Source organism: Mirounga leonina, unplaced genomic scaffold (genome assembly GCF_011800145.1).
Source record: "Mirounga leonina isolate KUSES-001 unplaced genomic scaffold, KU_Mleo_1.0 Mir_151, whole genome shotgun sequence".
Taxonomy (NCBI): Eukaryota; Metazoa; Chordata; class Mammalia; order Carnivora; family Phocidae; genus Mirounga; species Mirounga leonina.
In genome coordinates, this window is record NW_023270377.1 from 14,947,645 (window position 1) to 14,964,644 (window position 17,000).

The following is a 17,000-nucleotide window of genomic DNA, read 5'->3' on the forward strand; positions in this document are numbered from 1 at the left end:
GCTGTGCAAAAGCTTTTTATCTTGATGAAGTCCCAGTAGTTCATTTTGCCCTTGCTTCCCTTGCCTTTGGCGATGTTTCTAGGATGTTGCTGTGGCTGAGGTCGAAGAGGTTGCTGGCTGTGATCTCCTTTAGGATTTCGATGGACTCCTGTCTACATTGAGGTCTTTCAACCATTTGGAGTCTATTTTTGTGTGTGGTGTAAGGAAATGGTCCAGTTTGATTCTTCTGCATGTGGCTGTCCAATTTTCCCAACACCATTTGTTGAAGAGACTGTCTTTTTTTCCATTGGACATTCTGACCCGCTTTGTCGAAGATTAGTTGACCATAGAGTTGAGGGTCCATTTCTGGGCTCTCTATTCTGTTCATTGATCAATGTGTCTGTTTTTGTGCCAGTACCATACTGTCTTGATGATGGCAGCTTTGTAATAGAGCTGGAAGTCCAGAATTGTGATGCTGCCAGCTTTGCTTTTCTTTTTTAACATTCCTCTGGCTATTCGGGGTCTTTTCTGGTTCCATACAAATTTTAGGATTATTTGTTCCATTTCTTTGAAAAAAGTGGATGGTATTTTGATGGGGATTGCACTGAATGTGTAGATTGCTCTAGGTAGCATTGACATCTTCACAATATTTGTTCTTCCAATCCATGAGCATGGAACGTTTTTCCATTTCTTTGTGTCTTCCTCAATTTCTTTCATGAGTATTTTATAGTTTTCTGAGTACAGATCCTTTGTCTCTTTGGTTAGATTTATTCCTAGGTATCTTATGGTTTTGGGTGCAATTGTAAATGGGATCGACTCCTTAATTTCTCTTTCTTCTGTCTTGTTGTTGGTGTATAGGAATGCTACTGATTTCTGTTCATTGATTTTTTTTTTTTAAAGATTTTATTTATTTATTTGAGAGAGAGAGAATGAGAGAGAGCACATGAGAAGGGGAGGGTCGGAGGGAGAAGCAGACTCCCTGCAGAGCAGGGAGCCCGATGCGGGACTCGATCCAGGGACTCCAGGATCATGACCTGAGCCGAAGGCAGTCGCTCAACCAACTGAGCCACCCAGGCGCCCTGATTTCTGTTCATTGATTTTATATCCTGCCACTTTACTGAATTCCTGTATGAGTTCTAGCAGTTTTGGGATGGAGTCTTTTGGGTTTTCCACATAAAGTATCATCTGCAAAGAGTGAGAGTTTGACTTCTTCTTTGCCAGTTTGGATGCCTTTTATTTCTTTTTGTTGTCTGATTGCTGTGGCTAGGACTTCTCATACTATGTTGAATAGCAGTGGTGATAGTGGACATCCCTGCCGCGTTCCTGACCTTAGTGGGAAAGCTCTCAGTTTTTCCCCATTGAGAATGATATTCGCTGTGGGTTTTTCATAGATGGCTTTTATGATATTGAGGTACGTACCCTCTATCCCTATATCTGAAGAGTTATGATCAAGAAAGGATGCTGTACTTGTCAAATGCTTTTTCTGCATCTATTGAGAGGATTATATGATTCTTGTTCTTTCTTTTGTTAATGTATTGTATCACGTTGATTGATTTGCGGATGTTGAACCAACCTTGCAGCCCAGGGATAAATCCCACTTGGTCGTGGTGAGTAATCCTTTTAATGTACTGTTGTATCCTATTGGCTAGTATTTTGGTGAGAATTTTTGCATCCATGTTCATCAAGGATATTGGTCTGTAATTCTGAGAACTTTTTGATGGGGTCTTTGTCTGGTTTGGGGATCAAGGTCATGGTGGCCTCATAAAACGAGTTTGGAAGTTTTTCTTCCATTTCTATTTTTTGGAACAGTTTCAGAAGAATAGGTATTAATTTTTCCTTAAATGTTTGGTAGAATTCCCCTGGGAAGCCATCTGGCCCTTGGCTTTTGTTTGTTGGGAGATTTTTGATGACTGCTTCACTTTCCTTAGTGGTTATAGGTCTGTTCAGGTTTTCTATTTCTTCCTGGTTCAGTTTTGGTAGTTGATACATTTCTAGGAATGCATCCATTTCTTCCAGGTTATCTAATTTGCTGGCATATAGTTGCTCATAATATATTCTTATAATTGTTTGTATTTCTTTGGTGTTGGTTGTGATCTCTCCTCTTTCATTCATGATTTTGTTGATTTGGGTTATTTCTCTTTTCTTTTGGATAAGTCTGGCCAGGGGTTTATCAATCTTGTTAATTCTTTCAAAGAACCAGCTCCTAGTTTCATTGATTTGTTCTACTGTTCTTTGGGTTCCTATTTCATTGATTTCTGCTCTGATCTTTATTATTTCTCTTCTCCTGCTGGGTTTAGGCTTTATTTGCTGTTCTTTCTCCAGCTCCTTTAGGCGTACAGTTAGGTTGTATATTTGAGACCCTTCTTGTTTCTTGAGAAAGACTTGTATTGCTATATAGTTTCCTCTTAGGACTGCCTTTGCTGTATCCCAAAGATTTTGAACAGTTGTGTTTTCATTTTCATTGGTTTCCATGAATTTTTTAAATTCTTCTTTAATTTCCTGGTTGACCCATTCGTTCTTTAGTAGGATGCTCTTTTTTTTTTTTTTTTAAAGATTTTATTTATTTTTGACAGAGAGAGAGAGCACAAGCAGGGGGAACAGCAGAGAGAGAGGGAGAAGCAGACTCCCTGCTGAAACAGGGAGCCCGATGCGGGGCTCGATCCCAGGACCCTGAGATCATGACCTGAGCTGAAGGCAGACGCTTGACCGTCTGAGCCACCCAGGCACCCCTAGTAGGATGCTCTTCAGCTTCCATGTATTTGAGTTCTTTCCGACTTTCCTCTGGAATTTATTTTTTTAAGTGTGCCTGTGTTGTGTGAGATCAAAAAAACATAGTTCTGTTTTCCCTGGAAGGCTCTAGGTTTTGTACCATTTTGTCAGTATTATGTTGTATTCACAGTTTTACAGAGCATACCTGGGTATGTCCTAAGGTTAGAGGTTGTCAGGTTTGGTGTTTTGTTTTTTTTTCCTCTCAAGTTTCGTTTATTTATTTTATTTTAAACCAGAAGTTTGCAAACATGAATGGACAGCTTGACCAAAAGTTTAAAATCATTATCCTGTAGGCCATCTGCGCCTCTGGGCCACACACAAAGGGCCGCCCATGTCAGTGGCCGCCGGCACCTTCAGCGCGCTCTGTGGCCTATAGTATTGCTTGCCTTGGGCAAGTCCCCTAATCTCCTTGTGCTTCACTTTTTCCCATCTGTAACTTGCCTGTCCTCAGGGGCTCGGACAGGGCTGTGCTGGGACTGAGGCACTGCCTCTCCGGGGGATGGAAGGAGAGGAGTAGAAGGCAGAGGACTCTGGCTTTAACAGGAACACTACATCAAAAATTAATGATGTAACATCACATAATAAAAATAAAAAAAAAACAAGAACAGTCTCCGTGTTCTTTCCTTTTTCTCCTGCATCCCCTACTTGTCAGCAGTAATCAAATTCTGCAACTAAAGCCCACCCATCATAATTACACATTGGAAGTTCTTTTTACTCCACATTGGCCAAAGGTCTGAATTTGAATAGTAAGTTAACTAATTGTGAAATTATAGATACAATCTTATTTACTCCGTATTCCTATTCTTTCCCCAATTAGCCCTACAGTAGTCTCTTTATTATTATTATTATTATTATTATTATTATTATTATTATTTCATTATAATTGTGGAGAAAGTAATAAAGTTGTTCATATTTGGTTTGAGAAATTGTCTCCTTAAAGGATTTTATAGGTGAAAACTATTGGCCCAGGAAGGCAGGTGATCCGTACCTTTTATTTCTGAAGTTGTTATTCTAAAACCGTCCTATGAATGTTTAAGAAATGTGACAATTTGGGGGAAATGATTTACATGTCAGACAAATCAAGACAATGGCATTATTATAGAATAGGAATTTTCAAAGCCAGTAGAGACAGTGAGGGCACTTTTTAAACTAGAGTTAAAAATACTTTGGTCTTATACAAGTAAATGTTGAGACTGATTTAAAATTGGAATTAGGGGCACCTGGGTGGCTCAGTCGTTAAGCATCTGCCTTCGGCTCAGGTCATGATCCCAGGGTCCTGGGATGGAACCCTGCATGGGGCTCCCTGCTTGGCGGGAAGCCTGCTTCTCCCTCTCCCACTCCCCCTGCTTGTGTTCCCTCTCTTGCTCTGTCTCTCTCTGTCAAATAAATAAATAAAATCTTTAAAATAAAATAAAATTGGAATTGGATGGTTTGCACTTAAATTCTTCTAACATTGCTTACCTTCAGGTTTTAAATATGAGTGTGTATGAGAGGCACATAAGATTAGACTTTGAAGTAGATCTTTAGAAATGTTAAGTGATATCCATGGAAATAAATTACAAATTCGTCTATACAAAGTAAAACTGGGAAACTTTGGGGTTCTGATTCTAAAAACTTACCATAAGGTTGATTGTGGTGATTTTTTTAAATTTTTTATTTATTTATTTTTTTTTTTAAGATTTTTTAATTTATTCATTCCAGACACAGAGATACAGAGAGAGACAGAACATGAGTAGGGGGAGAAGCAGAGGGAGGGGGAGAAGCAGGCCCCCCACCGAGCAGGGAGCCCGATGCGGGGCTCGATCCCAGGACCCTGGGATCATGACCTGAGCTGAAGGCAGACGCTTAACCGTCTGACCCACCCAGGTGCCCCAGTGGTGATTTATTTTTAAAAGGTTCTTTACTGAAGACATTTCTCCTTTTTATTAGACTAGAAAGTCTGGGCTCTGCTGATTACTTTTTAAGGATAAAGTCTCCAGGATCCAGTCCTTATTTGCAGTAGGGGTTTTGTCTGCCATGTCTCGATAGGATGTTGCCGTGAGCACTGGAGTCCTCCCCAGTCCCGTGCTTTGGGGTTAAGTACGTACCCGGTCTCCTCACGTCCGGTTGCCTTCGCTTTAAGAGTTAATGATGTCTGCAGGTGTGTTGGGATTAGCACTGTAAAGTTGTGTAAGGGCTTTTTCTTTCTTTTGATCTCCCGAAAGGGATGAAAGATAGCCATTAAACTCAAGGGATTAGGTCCCCTCTCTTTAAAGACTTTAGGTACCATAAATATTTCACTTCAGATGTAAGGTGAAGAATTGTATACATCTGGGGGAAAATGGGTGTTTTATATTACCAGTTGGAAATTATTCAGTCTCTTCTTACAAATTAAGTAATCTTTGTAGAGATATTTTCTCCCAGCCTGTAGTGGACTGAGATCGGAAGAAAATGTGTGGGTGTCTATCTCAGACTTATACTGATTGTTTTCCCTTCTATTCTTATACCTTTTTCTTCCTTTTTTCTAAATGTGTTGCCTACATCATGCCTCCCCCTGCCCCTTCGGTTCTCCCCACTTTGTATAACTGCTGGTACGCTCAAAAACTCCTGCCTTGAAAACTTGGAGAACAACTACCATGCTCCCATGTTCGGTTTAAGTGTGTGCCCAGTTTTTGAAAAGAGGCCCTTTATTTTGTCCTTCCTCTTCCTTTAAACTGACACAACTCAGAAAAGGAAAGGGAGGTTGAGGTGCTGGCAGCCAGAGTTAGACCATCATGGTTACTCCATGATCGGAGAGCTGGTGGGAAAGCAGGAGAGGAGTCCTGCATAGGGAGACAGGGTTTCAGCCCTTCCACTCTGCCCTGCGCCCCACTCTGCCCGTTTCGCTTCAGAATGGAACGCTGGGGACTTTTTTGTCCTTTGTGTTTTTCCTAGGATGGACTGTTGCACCATGGAATGGATTATTTTATATATATCTAATGGTATTTGGAACTAGGGACTTAGAAGAGGAAGGGGTAGGGTTTGGTAGTGCCAGCCCTAGGATCAGACTGTTAAATGATTATTCCTATTCTGTTACCCATATTACATAATCGGCCATTTAGAACAGATTTAAAGCACACTCAGTTGGCCCAGTGGTCTACTGTATCTATGATTATGCAGTTTGTATTTTGTCCCTGAATTTAGGAGAGTGTATATGGGTTATTTGTGTTTAAGCTGACAGTGATGGGTTCTGTTATTTGCTATGACACATGAGATATACACTCAGGCCTTTCTCAGAGTTCCTTGCCCCTTTTTATTTTGTTCTTACCTTTTTATTGGAGAAAATTGGGGTGATGAAGTACCAGATTGCAGGCAGTTAACAAACAGTATGTAGATTTGAACCCTGCAGCATGTCTTAGTGATGTGAAGAGAGGGAAAAATAAAATTATGAGTAGATGGTTATTAGAGATGGTAAACATCAGCACCAGATGAATTAGTTGAACATGGCCAGTGGCAGGGGGTTGAAGATTAAGGCATTAAGGGCCTCATGCTTGATAACACTGTCCTGCGTTTGGATTAGGGGCCTGCTCAGTTACCGCCTTAAACCTCTATTTCCGATTCTTCATAAAATTATGGGAATGACTCGATGTGGAAAGCTTACCAGATTTTGGGCCTATAATATGACTCTAAAAGAAAGACAGGGGCAAAAAGAAACTGTGAAAGGTGTTTGGCAACGAGCAAGCGCGGGAGCTCACAAACTCTTTGAAGGTCAATTAGCCAGAAAATGTGCTAAAGACTGGGTGCTGTGCTGCGTTATGGCCGAGAATTACCCCCAAGGTCCTCAAAGTGGTCCTGCCGCTTGAGCGCAGAGACAATTACAGACCTGGAGGAGATGCTACAAAAGCTTTAATTAAGGGACTTACTTACACCCCACTAAGTTTTGGAAATTAAATTCTTGCTTGTGCTTAACTGATGTTTCTTTTGTCTGGGCTTCCACATGGATTTCAGCAAGAGAGCACTATTTTCCCCCCGGGTCTGTTTCATGTTGGAGGCCGTTTCGCTGTGATGGATACCAGCAAAGCGGGGCGCTTAATCCGTGTCAGGAGCCAGGTGAAAAAGGGGGCTGAGGGGCTTTGTGCCAGGGAGCATTTGGGGCACAGGTTGAAAATTGGAGTGTTTACAGCAAACCAGGAACTCTGGGCTTAGAGACCTGAAGAATAGGCGGCTGTATTTTTTAGAATTTGAATTTTAGAATTCCCGTTATTAATAGGGCAGTAGGATTTTCTTTGAATTGGCAACTTTGTCTCTAGGCCAGCAGGCTGCTCTTTCTCCAGAGGCACCTGTTTGGTTTTTGTTGAGGAGGTTAGAGTGGCCTCTGACTGCCATCCGGGGCTGGTTTTTCACAAGCCCAGACCCAGATTGCGGCTCTGTTTGGCTGTGACTTCCTCTGGTTTAAGTTGCATCCAGTCCCAACTAGAGTGTTAGGATCCATTCATCCGCCTGAGTCACTGAGCTCAACCACCCTGCTGCTGATGGGAGATGCCCTTATCTTTGAACTCGGGCGGAATTGCTGCCTTAGCTGGGTGCATGCCCATTGTTTCGGTGGCGAAGCAATGCGCTCCTGGCTGCCTTCTTTGGAGCGGTTTGTTTCTGCTGCAAAGTTTGCTTACAACCACACAGTCTTTATATTTTCTTTCAGGATTTCTAGTCCATACCCATCAATCAAGAGGTCCATTCTTTAGGTTCTCTCTGTACCCATTGAAGTCCCTTTTGTGTGCCTCTCAACTTGTGTATGTGAAGAACAAACTTGTAGTCTTGCTCTAACTGAACAGAAGAGGAAGCAAATCCTAAGTGCTTCCGATCATAATCTGACCTTGTGAGAAATGAAAAGTGGCAAGAAATTGATCATGGCTGTCACAGGCTAACGTGTGCGGTTTTCAGCAAGGTTTATACGGAAATCCGTTCGTGAACGTCATTGTTACATGTAGGTCGGGAGGAGAGGGTTAGCACTGTGGATGAGAGGCCAGAGGACCCCTTTGGTGCCCGCTCCCTTCGGAAGCAGCTCCTCCTCGGCAGCGAAGGCCCTGTGGCCAGGGGTGATGTAGGGTGTGTGGTCGCGCCTCATATGGATCTGTGTGCTGGGCTGAGAGCTTTTGATACTTACGTTTGTTAGAATACTCTCATACTTACGTTTTAAATAACATATAATATGAATTTGTTTTCTTTGCTTTTCTTTGGAAAGAGGAAAAATTGTATTTAGTGAAAGGAACGTTTTTGTTTGAGTACCTGACTGGTTAATGAGCTAAAGCCAAGTATGGTCCAGACTTCTGGGGAAAAGGACAGGATGGCATTATCGTGCTTGCTCATTGAAGAAGAATGTAACTGAATTTTGCTAAAAAGTGCTGATTCAAAAAGTTGTTTTACGAAGTAAAAATCCTAAGTTCTTATCTCCTGAGCTTTATTTTGCTAACATTGTTAGAACTAGCACATCTGGCTTAGATTCTAAAATATTCTGGTTTTGGGCGCCTGGGTGGCTCAGTCAGTTAAGCGTCTGCCTTCAGCTCAGGTCATGATCCCAGGGTCCTGGGATCGAGTTCCCACATCGGGGTCCCTGCTCCGCGGGAAGCCTGCTTCTCCCTCTCCCACTCCCCCTGCTTGTGTTCCTGCTCTCACTCTCTCTTTCTGTCAAATAAATAAATAAAATCTTTAAAAAAATAAAAAAATAAAAATAAAATAGTCTGGTTTTATGCTTCAGTTAAAATGAATCCAGTCAAATTGGAATTTGTAGATAAAAAGGAAGGATTTTGATACACAGTGAGGATTCTTAAACATGGCAAAGTTACCAGTGAAGGTCTTAAGCTTCCTTTCTGGATGGCCTTTAAAAATAGGCTGGTGGTTTTTTGTTTTTTTTTTTTTTTCCCCCGAGTTAGCATAGGGTGTCCAGCTATAATTCTGTAAAAAGGGGTGATGCATAGTGGAATGAAGGTTCCCCGATTCTTGGTTACACTGCTTAGCATCAGCACTTTATACAAGCTTCACTTTTTGTCATTTGAAGATTTGGGCAGTGGGGGGAGGGGGATAGTTTTGTAAATTGGGTTTTTGTTTTGATAGTGTTAAAATACACCATCCTTATTAGATTTAGTGCTATTCATATCTCACTAAGGCGCTACATTATCAATCTGGTTTGGTTTCTGTTTTTTGAGTCTCTTCTCTGCCCCTGTCCCCAAGTGTGGATTAATATGCATAGCCCAACACTTCAAATGCAGTTCAGTGAAAGTCTTGCTTTAATAAGACAGTTTAGTTTGGGGGGATGTGAGGAACAGGCCACCTTCTGTTCCAGCCCAGGGTGCTTTGGGGGTTAAGAAGGACAGTTAAAAATGTTTTTCAGGAATGTAAACACCCATCCTCCCAGACTGACTGGGAAGTACGTGGAATTGTCCTGTGTCTTTATGGTGTAGCTGGTACTGACTTGTTAGCTGCCCCTCCCCCCAGGGCTGTATTTCTTCATCATGCTGACCTGGGAGCCATTAGTAGACTCAGCAGTTTATTCTTTCATAAATAATGCACTCTGAAGTGGCAGGCTGCAGGCTTGTGGCCCAGCCCTGCTGGGTGTTTATAGTTCATGCCAGTAACCATTTTGGTTGAATCAGGCAGGAGCTGTGGGCCTGATCCCTTTTCAAGTTGGTGGCAAGTGAAATGAGTCAGCTTTTTGTTTGTTTGTTTGTTTTAAACTTAGTGGGGGAATGAGCACTGATGAACTCTTGTGGCTCTCGTCATAGTGAATATGGAGTGGGCCTGGTCGTTGCTTGTTTTTAGCTGTTTGATCCTCCACAACAGTTCCTGGTTTGGTGAGCCCTAGCTCTGTGTATTGATACCCAAATGAAGAGAGCACTTTCTGCCTGTCTTGAAGTAACTCAGGGGTCATCCCGGGCTGGTTTGTGCTGGCATTTTACAGAAGATGCTCTAAAACTGCTGAGAAAGTTCTTTCTCCAAAAGGAATGCGGGTTGCGTTCTGGTAGCAAGGCCTGAGCCTGCCGGTGACCGTGCAGCTTCTGCTTCTCTGTGTAATAAGGTAGAAAAGTGAGTTTTGAATAGTAAATGAATTCAAGGGTGGACTTTTTATCCAGCAGGTAGGACTATGGAAAAACCTGTTTCAAACAGGTTCTTCTCTTGCAACGTCATCAGTTTTACATTTCATTTCTCCCCTTTGTCCTTCCTCCCTGTGGAGCTCACCGAGGACTTCTCCAGCTGTGCTCCTCCAAGCCTCCTTTTCTTGATCCTGCCTGCCTGAAGCCCTGGGATTAAAACAAACAAACGGAAAAAAACCCACAAAAACAAAAACCCATGCAGGGCCCTGATTTTTATATTTGCGCTTAACCTTTTCCTTGTAAGAGTTCCTTGCTGTAATATCAAATATTTCGTTTTAAGGTTAGAAAGTATGAGGACAGCACTCTCATTTCCTAGCCAATGGTTTAAAGACATTATTTTTCCAGCATCCTAGTGAAGCCTTAGGTGTTAAATGTCTGTTGACACTTTTGCCAGAAGAAACGTTGATTTCTCTCCTCTTTTTCAGGCCCTGCTTTCTTCCCTGGGAGATGCGCAGAGATCTTTGCCAGGGGTCAGAGCATCGGGAAGCTTGGGGTCCTTCATCCTGATGTCATCACCAAATTTGAGCTGACTATGCCCTGCTCCTCCCTGGAAATCAATATCGAGCCCTTTTTGTGAAGATGGGTCTCTGCTGTGTGACTCTCTCCCCGAGTGTCCCCTTCTCCTTCCCTGGAGTCCTGTAGACATCTCCACAGGGACCGCCCGTTTGCGCTTTAATGTTTAATAAAGTAGAAAGCGATGGCTGGCTCCGTGGGTCAATGCTGCCTGCTCCCTGCATCAGGCCAGCTTGTGGAACATGGTGTCCGTGAAGCTGCATGGTTAGGAAAAGCCCAGAGGAGCGCAGGATCGGAGCCTGCTGATGAAACAGGGGAGTGGATTCAGAGGCCGGGCACACGAGTACGAGAGGATGGAAGATTTCCAGTTAGTTAGTGCTCACATTTGACATGCATTCAGCATTGGGAAAAGGTATTTTTAGGAGACCATTAGAAAGCAATGACGGTCTAGCAGTTACAGCCTTTGAAGTCATTTTTTTTTTAAAGATTTTATTTATTTGACAGAGCACAAGCAGAGGGATCAGCAGGCAGAGGGAGAGGGAGAAGCAGGCTCCCTGCTGAGCAAGGAGCCGGATGTGGGACTTGATCCCAGGACCCCGGGATCATGACCTGAGCCGAAGGCAGCCGCTTAACCGATTGAGCCACCTAGGCGCCCCTGAAGTCATTTTAAAGTGGAAGAAAAATCTGTCACAAGTATTTGAAATATTTGAAGGTGCGGAGGTGTTTGCATTCCATGATATCCTAAGACTACATGCAACACAGCCGTGTTCTGCCAGCCAAGTTAAACATGATGATAGCAGTGCAGCGTGAACATTGGGAAACTGTGAAAAAATTATTTTTGCCCTAGGCCGTACATTTTACGTAATCAATATTATAAAATCATGGTTTTAAATATTTAATTGAGCAACTAGGTTCTGTCTTACTTTATAGGGAAGTATTGGATCTCCTCTGAAGCTAAGTTTCTGTCAATTTGCCTTGTCTTGCCTCCTAATTTACTTTTCTACTTTGATCTAGACTCCTCCAATAGATATCGAGAGTGAAAAAAGCTAGGTCTAATGTTTGAGATAAGTTCTCAGTTACTGTTAAGATGACATGAAACACAAAATGTAAAACTTTAAGTGCTAGTAGAAATAGCTAACAAAGTGAGAATTATGTTTGTTTATGGAGCTTTGCTGAGCCTGCTATGAAGAAACCCCACCCTGTTACTGCCTTGAATCAGGGCAGCAAGGTCCAACCTAGCAAGATCTGTGAACATTCAGACTGTCCTGTTCCTTCCCAATTCTGTTGTAGGCAGATCCTAATAGCATTCAAATGAAGTGAGATATGCTCACAAAAAGATATCAAAAGGTTTGTATTCAGCATACTTAAAGATATTTCCCCAAAGAAGATACAAGAAATAAGCATTTGAAAAGACGCTCAAGTCATTAGTCATCAGGGACATGCACATAGAAACCACAATACAAATTGAAATGGCTACAATTTGAGAGACTGGTTCATACCAAGTATTGGTGAGACCAGAACTGTGGGACCTCTGCTCTGCTGGTGGGAACAGAAGAAACAGTATTATTTATAGTAACTACCACCCAAAAATGTTCGTCAGCAGCTGAGTGGATAAATTCTAGTACATCTATATGACGAGTATTTCTCAGCAATAAAAAGGAATGAGCTACTGGGCGCCTGGGTGGCCGTCAGTTAAGCGGCTGACTCTTGATTTTGGCTCAGGTCATGATCTTAGGGTGGTGAGATTGAGCCCCGTGTTGGGTTCCGTGCTGGGCATGGAGCCTGCTTAAGATTCTCCTGCCCTCCCCCCCGCCCCTGAAAAAAAAAGGCGGGGACGAATGAATTACTGAAGAATATGAATGAATCCCAAAGCATGCGCAGCAAAAGAAACCGGACCCAAGACTACCTGTGATTCCACATATATGAAATTCTAGAAAAGTCAGACGCAGTTTAGTTGGCTAGAGCTCATGGAAGGGAAGGGACTGCAAAGGGTAAAGAGGAAGCTCTTGGGGATGACGGAAACAATCTATTCCCTAATAATTTTACACGACGGATCTATGCATAGGGTAAAAGCATGAATTTTAGAATTGGTATGTCTGCTCCAAGTGGCTTACTGGTCCACCTCTACTAAGCAGATACTCTCCCCAGTTTCAGGTTCGCTGTGGTTCAAGTCCTGGTTCGTGGGCCACATGATCGCCGTTGTTGAAGTGAGTGGAGCCATTTGCTCTGTTAGCAGCCAGCCACCGGGGTGTTTTTTGGTTGGTCAGAAACTGCTTGTAATAAAAAACCCACTGATACCTGATTGTAGATCCCAGCATGAAAGGGGAAAGATCAACTCCATCCATCATGGGGAAGTTTCTGCCCTCTGAAACAGGAAAGCGTAGGAAGAAAAACAACATCGGGTACATGAGAAGAAATGAACCTCCAGTTTAGGACTTGAGGCTCCACAGGCAGATCAGGTTACCCTTGTCCCGACTGAGGCATCTGAACGGGAGACAGGGCAGTCCGTGGGCACTGCCAAAACCTTTGTTGGAGAAGACACATAGGTTCATAGGGAAAACTGGGAGCCCTAGTATTAAAAGGGAAATTAGATCTAATTGATTTCTTGTTCTAGCTTACAGATAACTTCTACTGAAGCCTGATACTCCTGCATTGCTCTCCGGTTTACAAAGTATTTTCACATGTGATCTTGTTTCAACATTTAAATTTTTTTTAACAATCATAGGAGGTAGAAATAGGAATTCTCGCTGATTTATGAGATAAGAACATTCAGCCCTCAGAGATTAATTATGTGCCCAAAAGTCCCATGGGTAATAAATGGGTTTGTGACAATGAGTGACAAGGATTCCATAGATTACTCAGTGTTTTGTGTCATTTACCTACTTTTCCAAAATGTTGAAGTTTGAGTTTTCTTATGTAATATAAAATACTGAAAAACATAAAAAGTTAAAAATCTTACCTACTTTAGGAAATTGTACAAAGTAAAACCTTCCCACGCTAATCTCCCCTTCTTCGCCTAATCTCCTACTAAAGTGACTAACCCCTGTTAATAATTTAGCATGTGCTCTGGCATTTTTCTTAGTGTAGACTATCAGCCACACACACACACACACACACAGGCTCACAGTTTTTGGGTCATACTCTACTCACTGATTTGCAACACGTTTTGATTTCTATTTTACATAGTACATCTCATGATATTTCACTTAACGTGTCCTATTTTTCTAGGTCAGTACCTATAGACCTAGCTCCTCTTTTAAAATGAATGCAATACTGTGTGGCTGTAAGCAGGTTTGTTTTGAACAACCCCGCCTTTTTTTTTCAGGGGCGGGGGGGCAGAGGAGAATCTTAAGCAGGCTCCATGCCCAGCACAGAACCCAACACGGGGCTAAAAAAAACAAACCTGCTTATGGCTGTCAGCTTTTCCTCTGTTGACATTCTGTTGTTTCCAACTCTGCAATTACAGTGACCAATGCACTTCCATATGCCTCCCCCTAAAATAGCACTAGCATGGAGTCCATGAAAACCCAGTCCCACTGGCTGTGTAAACCTCCACATTTGGTGTTTGACAGACACATTCTGAGAGGCATGGGGCTACCTGGATAGTTCTTAGATGGGACTTCTGCACTCGAGCAGTGTCTTATCCCAGTAGGTTAGAGTCCTGGGTGTAGAGGATGCTCATTTACTATTAGCTGAGTTTAAACTAGGAACCAGGTAGCCCAGCTGCCCCTCTTGCCCTCAGCAGTTAAGGAGCTTATCAGGTTGGTAGAAGAGCACTGCTTACGATCTTGTGTCTCAGTCTTAGCTTCTATTTGTGCTTGATGTTTTCTGTAAATATCACAAACCCCAATGCTTGGGTCCTGAGTTGGCTCTTTGGTCCATTTTATCAAAATTGGCAGACAGGTGGCCTTAAAGGGACACAAGTGCCGTCAGTGAAATATGCCTCTACACAACAGAAGCATTGGACACATCTGCTATTTTCCAGGTTGTGGCTTATTAAAAGGAGCTTGAATAACATTACTTAAAAAAAAAAAAAAAAAAAGGTAGAGGCTGGTACACATAATGAAATTCGCTGCAGCCCTGCACCTCTGGGACAAGCTGCGAGCAGCTCCCTAAGGCCCCTGAGCAAAGTCAGCTCTAGGAAATCGGCCTCCTTGGATAAAGGTGGAGGAACCAGACAGCCAATCCTTGACAAATAAGTGGGGCCACAAGAAGGGCAAAGCAGACCCAGAGTGATTTTAGTTTCCACCACTAGTAAACAGAAGGGATGACTGGAGACATTGTAGCTCCACTGTGGGTGGAACAAGTATCTCCAGCAATGGGTTCAATGGAATTATGCCAAAGCCCGGTATGAACTCTCCCCCCACCCCCCGTGTGACTGATGCAGCGTGGTAAGAATATGCTCAAGTTCTCCATTCAAGTTTTACACTCATCCATAAGGTTTGGCCTCGATCGTCTCTGTTTAAGGAACAGGATGTGATTCTACATTAGAAAGTATTTTGAACTCCCCCCCCCCCCAGCCCCTGTGGTAGGAGGCACTTGCAAGAGATAACTGCTACAACGTTCAAATTATAGGACTTACCAGCCACACAGAGAAAATCTGTCCTTAAGACAGAAAAGTGAAGATGTTGAGGAAAGGCACTTGTTTGATACCAAACCTGTTATCAAAAGAAATTTCCTGCATTCCACAAGTCACAACTTCTGGTCATGAGGCATGAAAATATGTCTAAAAAAAAACAAACCTGCTTAGGGCTGGAAAGCAGTTGTAAAGGGTGCAAATGTGATAAACACCCACATGGATGCTGGATACATACAGAGTAGAAGACCAACCAGAGGGGCACCTGGGTGGCTCAGTCGGTTGAGCGACTGCCTTCGGCTCACGTCATGATCCTGGAGTCCCTGGATCGAGTCCCGCATCGGGCTCCCTGCTCGGCGGGGAGTCTGCTTCTCCCTCTGACCCTTTCATGCTCTATCTCATTCTCTGTCTCAAATAAATAAATAAAATCTTAAAAAAAAAAAAAGAAGAAGACCAACCAGAGATGGATGGGAGTAGGCATTTCTCAGCTGTGGTAGGCAGAACATCTAAACAGAGTTTGGGCGGGCCCCCAAGGCGGATGAAACACGATCAGCCAGATGGAAAGGTACCCTATGAACACATTGCACGGTAGGGAAAAGAGGGTCCCCGTAGGAGAGATGCCTTCAGGAAGTCACTGGACATAACCCCTGTCTGCAAAGACCCCCGAGGCTTGAGGTGAGTACCGGTCAGCTTGTGCACGTGAGGGCACCGTCTGTGACAGAGGAGACCGCCTCTAACCATCCACAGAGAACGGAAGGAACTGAAGGAACCATGCCTGGAGCTCACTGAGGCCAGCCAGAGCTAGAAAACCTCAGAAATCATAAGGCAATGGGGAGAAGCCCCGGAAAGATTTTGCCTCAGTAGTGGAGAAAACCAACTCTAGACTAAGCACCGCTCTAGTTCTGCCTCATAAAGCTTAAAGACCCAAAGAAACTATTTGCAAGGAATGAACTGCATCCCAGAACAAAGCTTAAGAATATAGTATTACTGAATATCCACCACCCAACAATGTAAAATTCACAGTATTTGGCATCCAATCAAAAATGGCCAGGCAAGCCAAGAAGCTGGGAAATACAACCAATATTGTGGAAGGGAAAAAAAACAATGAATCAGAAACTGACAGGGCAGAGATGATAAAATTACTAGGGAGGATATTACTGTAACTGTAGTCCATTTGTCCAAAATGCTAGAGGACAGATGAACACGTTGATAGAAGATACAGATTTTCACCTTCTAGAGACAAAACCTAGGAGATAAAGGAATAAAGTGAAAAAATAGTACCAACGCCTATGTAGTAACAGCAGAATTGACTTCATGAAAAATTGACATTAAGCTATGGTTTTCCCCCCCACCACAAAAATAGCTTTCCAGCCAAGTGACCGAGAGACACTGCAGACCCGAATCCCAGGAGGCCTCAGCCCCTTCGGATCGCAGATGCAGGCCCAGGGCCCGAAGGCAGCCGCCGCCGGCCCCCTGTCCTGGCCTCAGCCATTTGAGGCTAGCTTTGTCAAGAGGCACGGACAGTCTTTGAACACCTCCACTGGGGAAGAGTCTGGCTCGTGATCCCAGCAAGGGGACCCCGCTGTCATAGCAGGGAAGAGCAAGGCCAGCAGATGTGTTGAGTGTGGGCATGAAAGGAGCGTCACAGCCGGAACTCCTAGCTGCATCCTTGCTTTTCTTGTTTGTTTTTGCATGCCATATAGACAGGCGTGGAAAAGGAAAAAGGATTTTTGGCTTCATAGAGCTCCCTGTCTCATGTGGCTACAGTTTTAAGAATTTAACATTCTATTCATGGTCCACATTCAACTCTCATTCTTCTTCATATGCATCCTGTAAATAGTCAAGTCTGTACTACAGGTGTGCCCCACTTTAAGAAAACAATGGACACATGGCGTATCCCAAGGAATCCATTGAAGAGCCTTATGTTTACAGAAATGAAGAATTGCCATATGATTAAAAATGCTATTTATGAACAGCAAACCCCTGGGTGCACTTAAAATTCAAGTTAAAAAGAAAAATCAAAACAGGCAGCTTTTAGGAAAACATCTATCCTCTAA

At 43.1% G+C, this 17,000-nt stretch overlaps 1 protein-coding gene across 2 annotated transcripts in view; it reads left to right on the forward strand.

The window, feature by feature from the left end:
• The window catches only part of FARSB (phenylalanyl-tRNA synthetase subunit beta), a 78,359-nt gene extending 67,799 nt beyond the window's left edge, over nt 1–10,560 (forward strand). For both annotated transcript variants that reach the window (XM_035007025.1, XM_035007026.1), the window contains one exon: nt 10,280–10,560. In XM_035007025.1, coding sequence (XP_034862916.1) covers nt 10,280–10,431 — 152 coding nt within the window. In that variant the 3' untranslated portion in view covers nt 10,432–10,560. The remainder of the gene's footprint in view (nt 1–10,279) is intronic.
• The last annotated feature ends 6,440 nt before the right edge of the window (nt 10,561–17,000 follow it).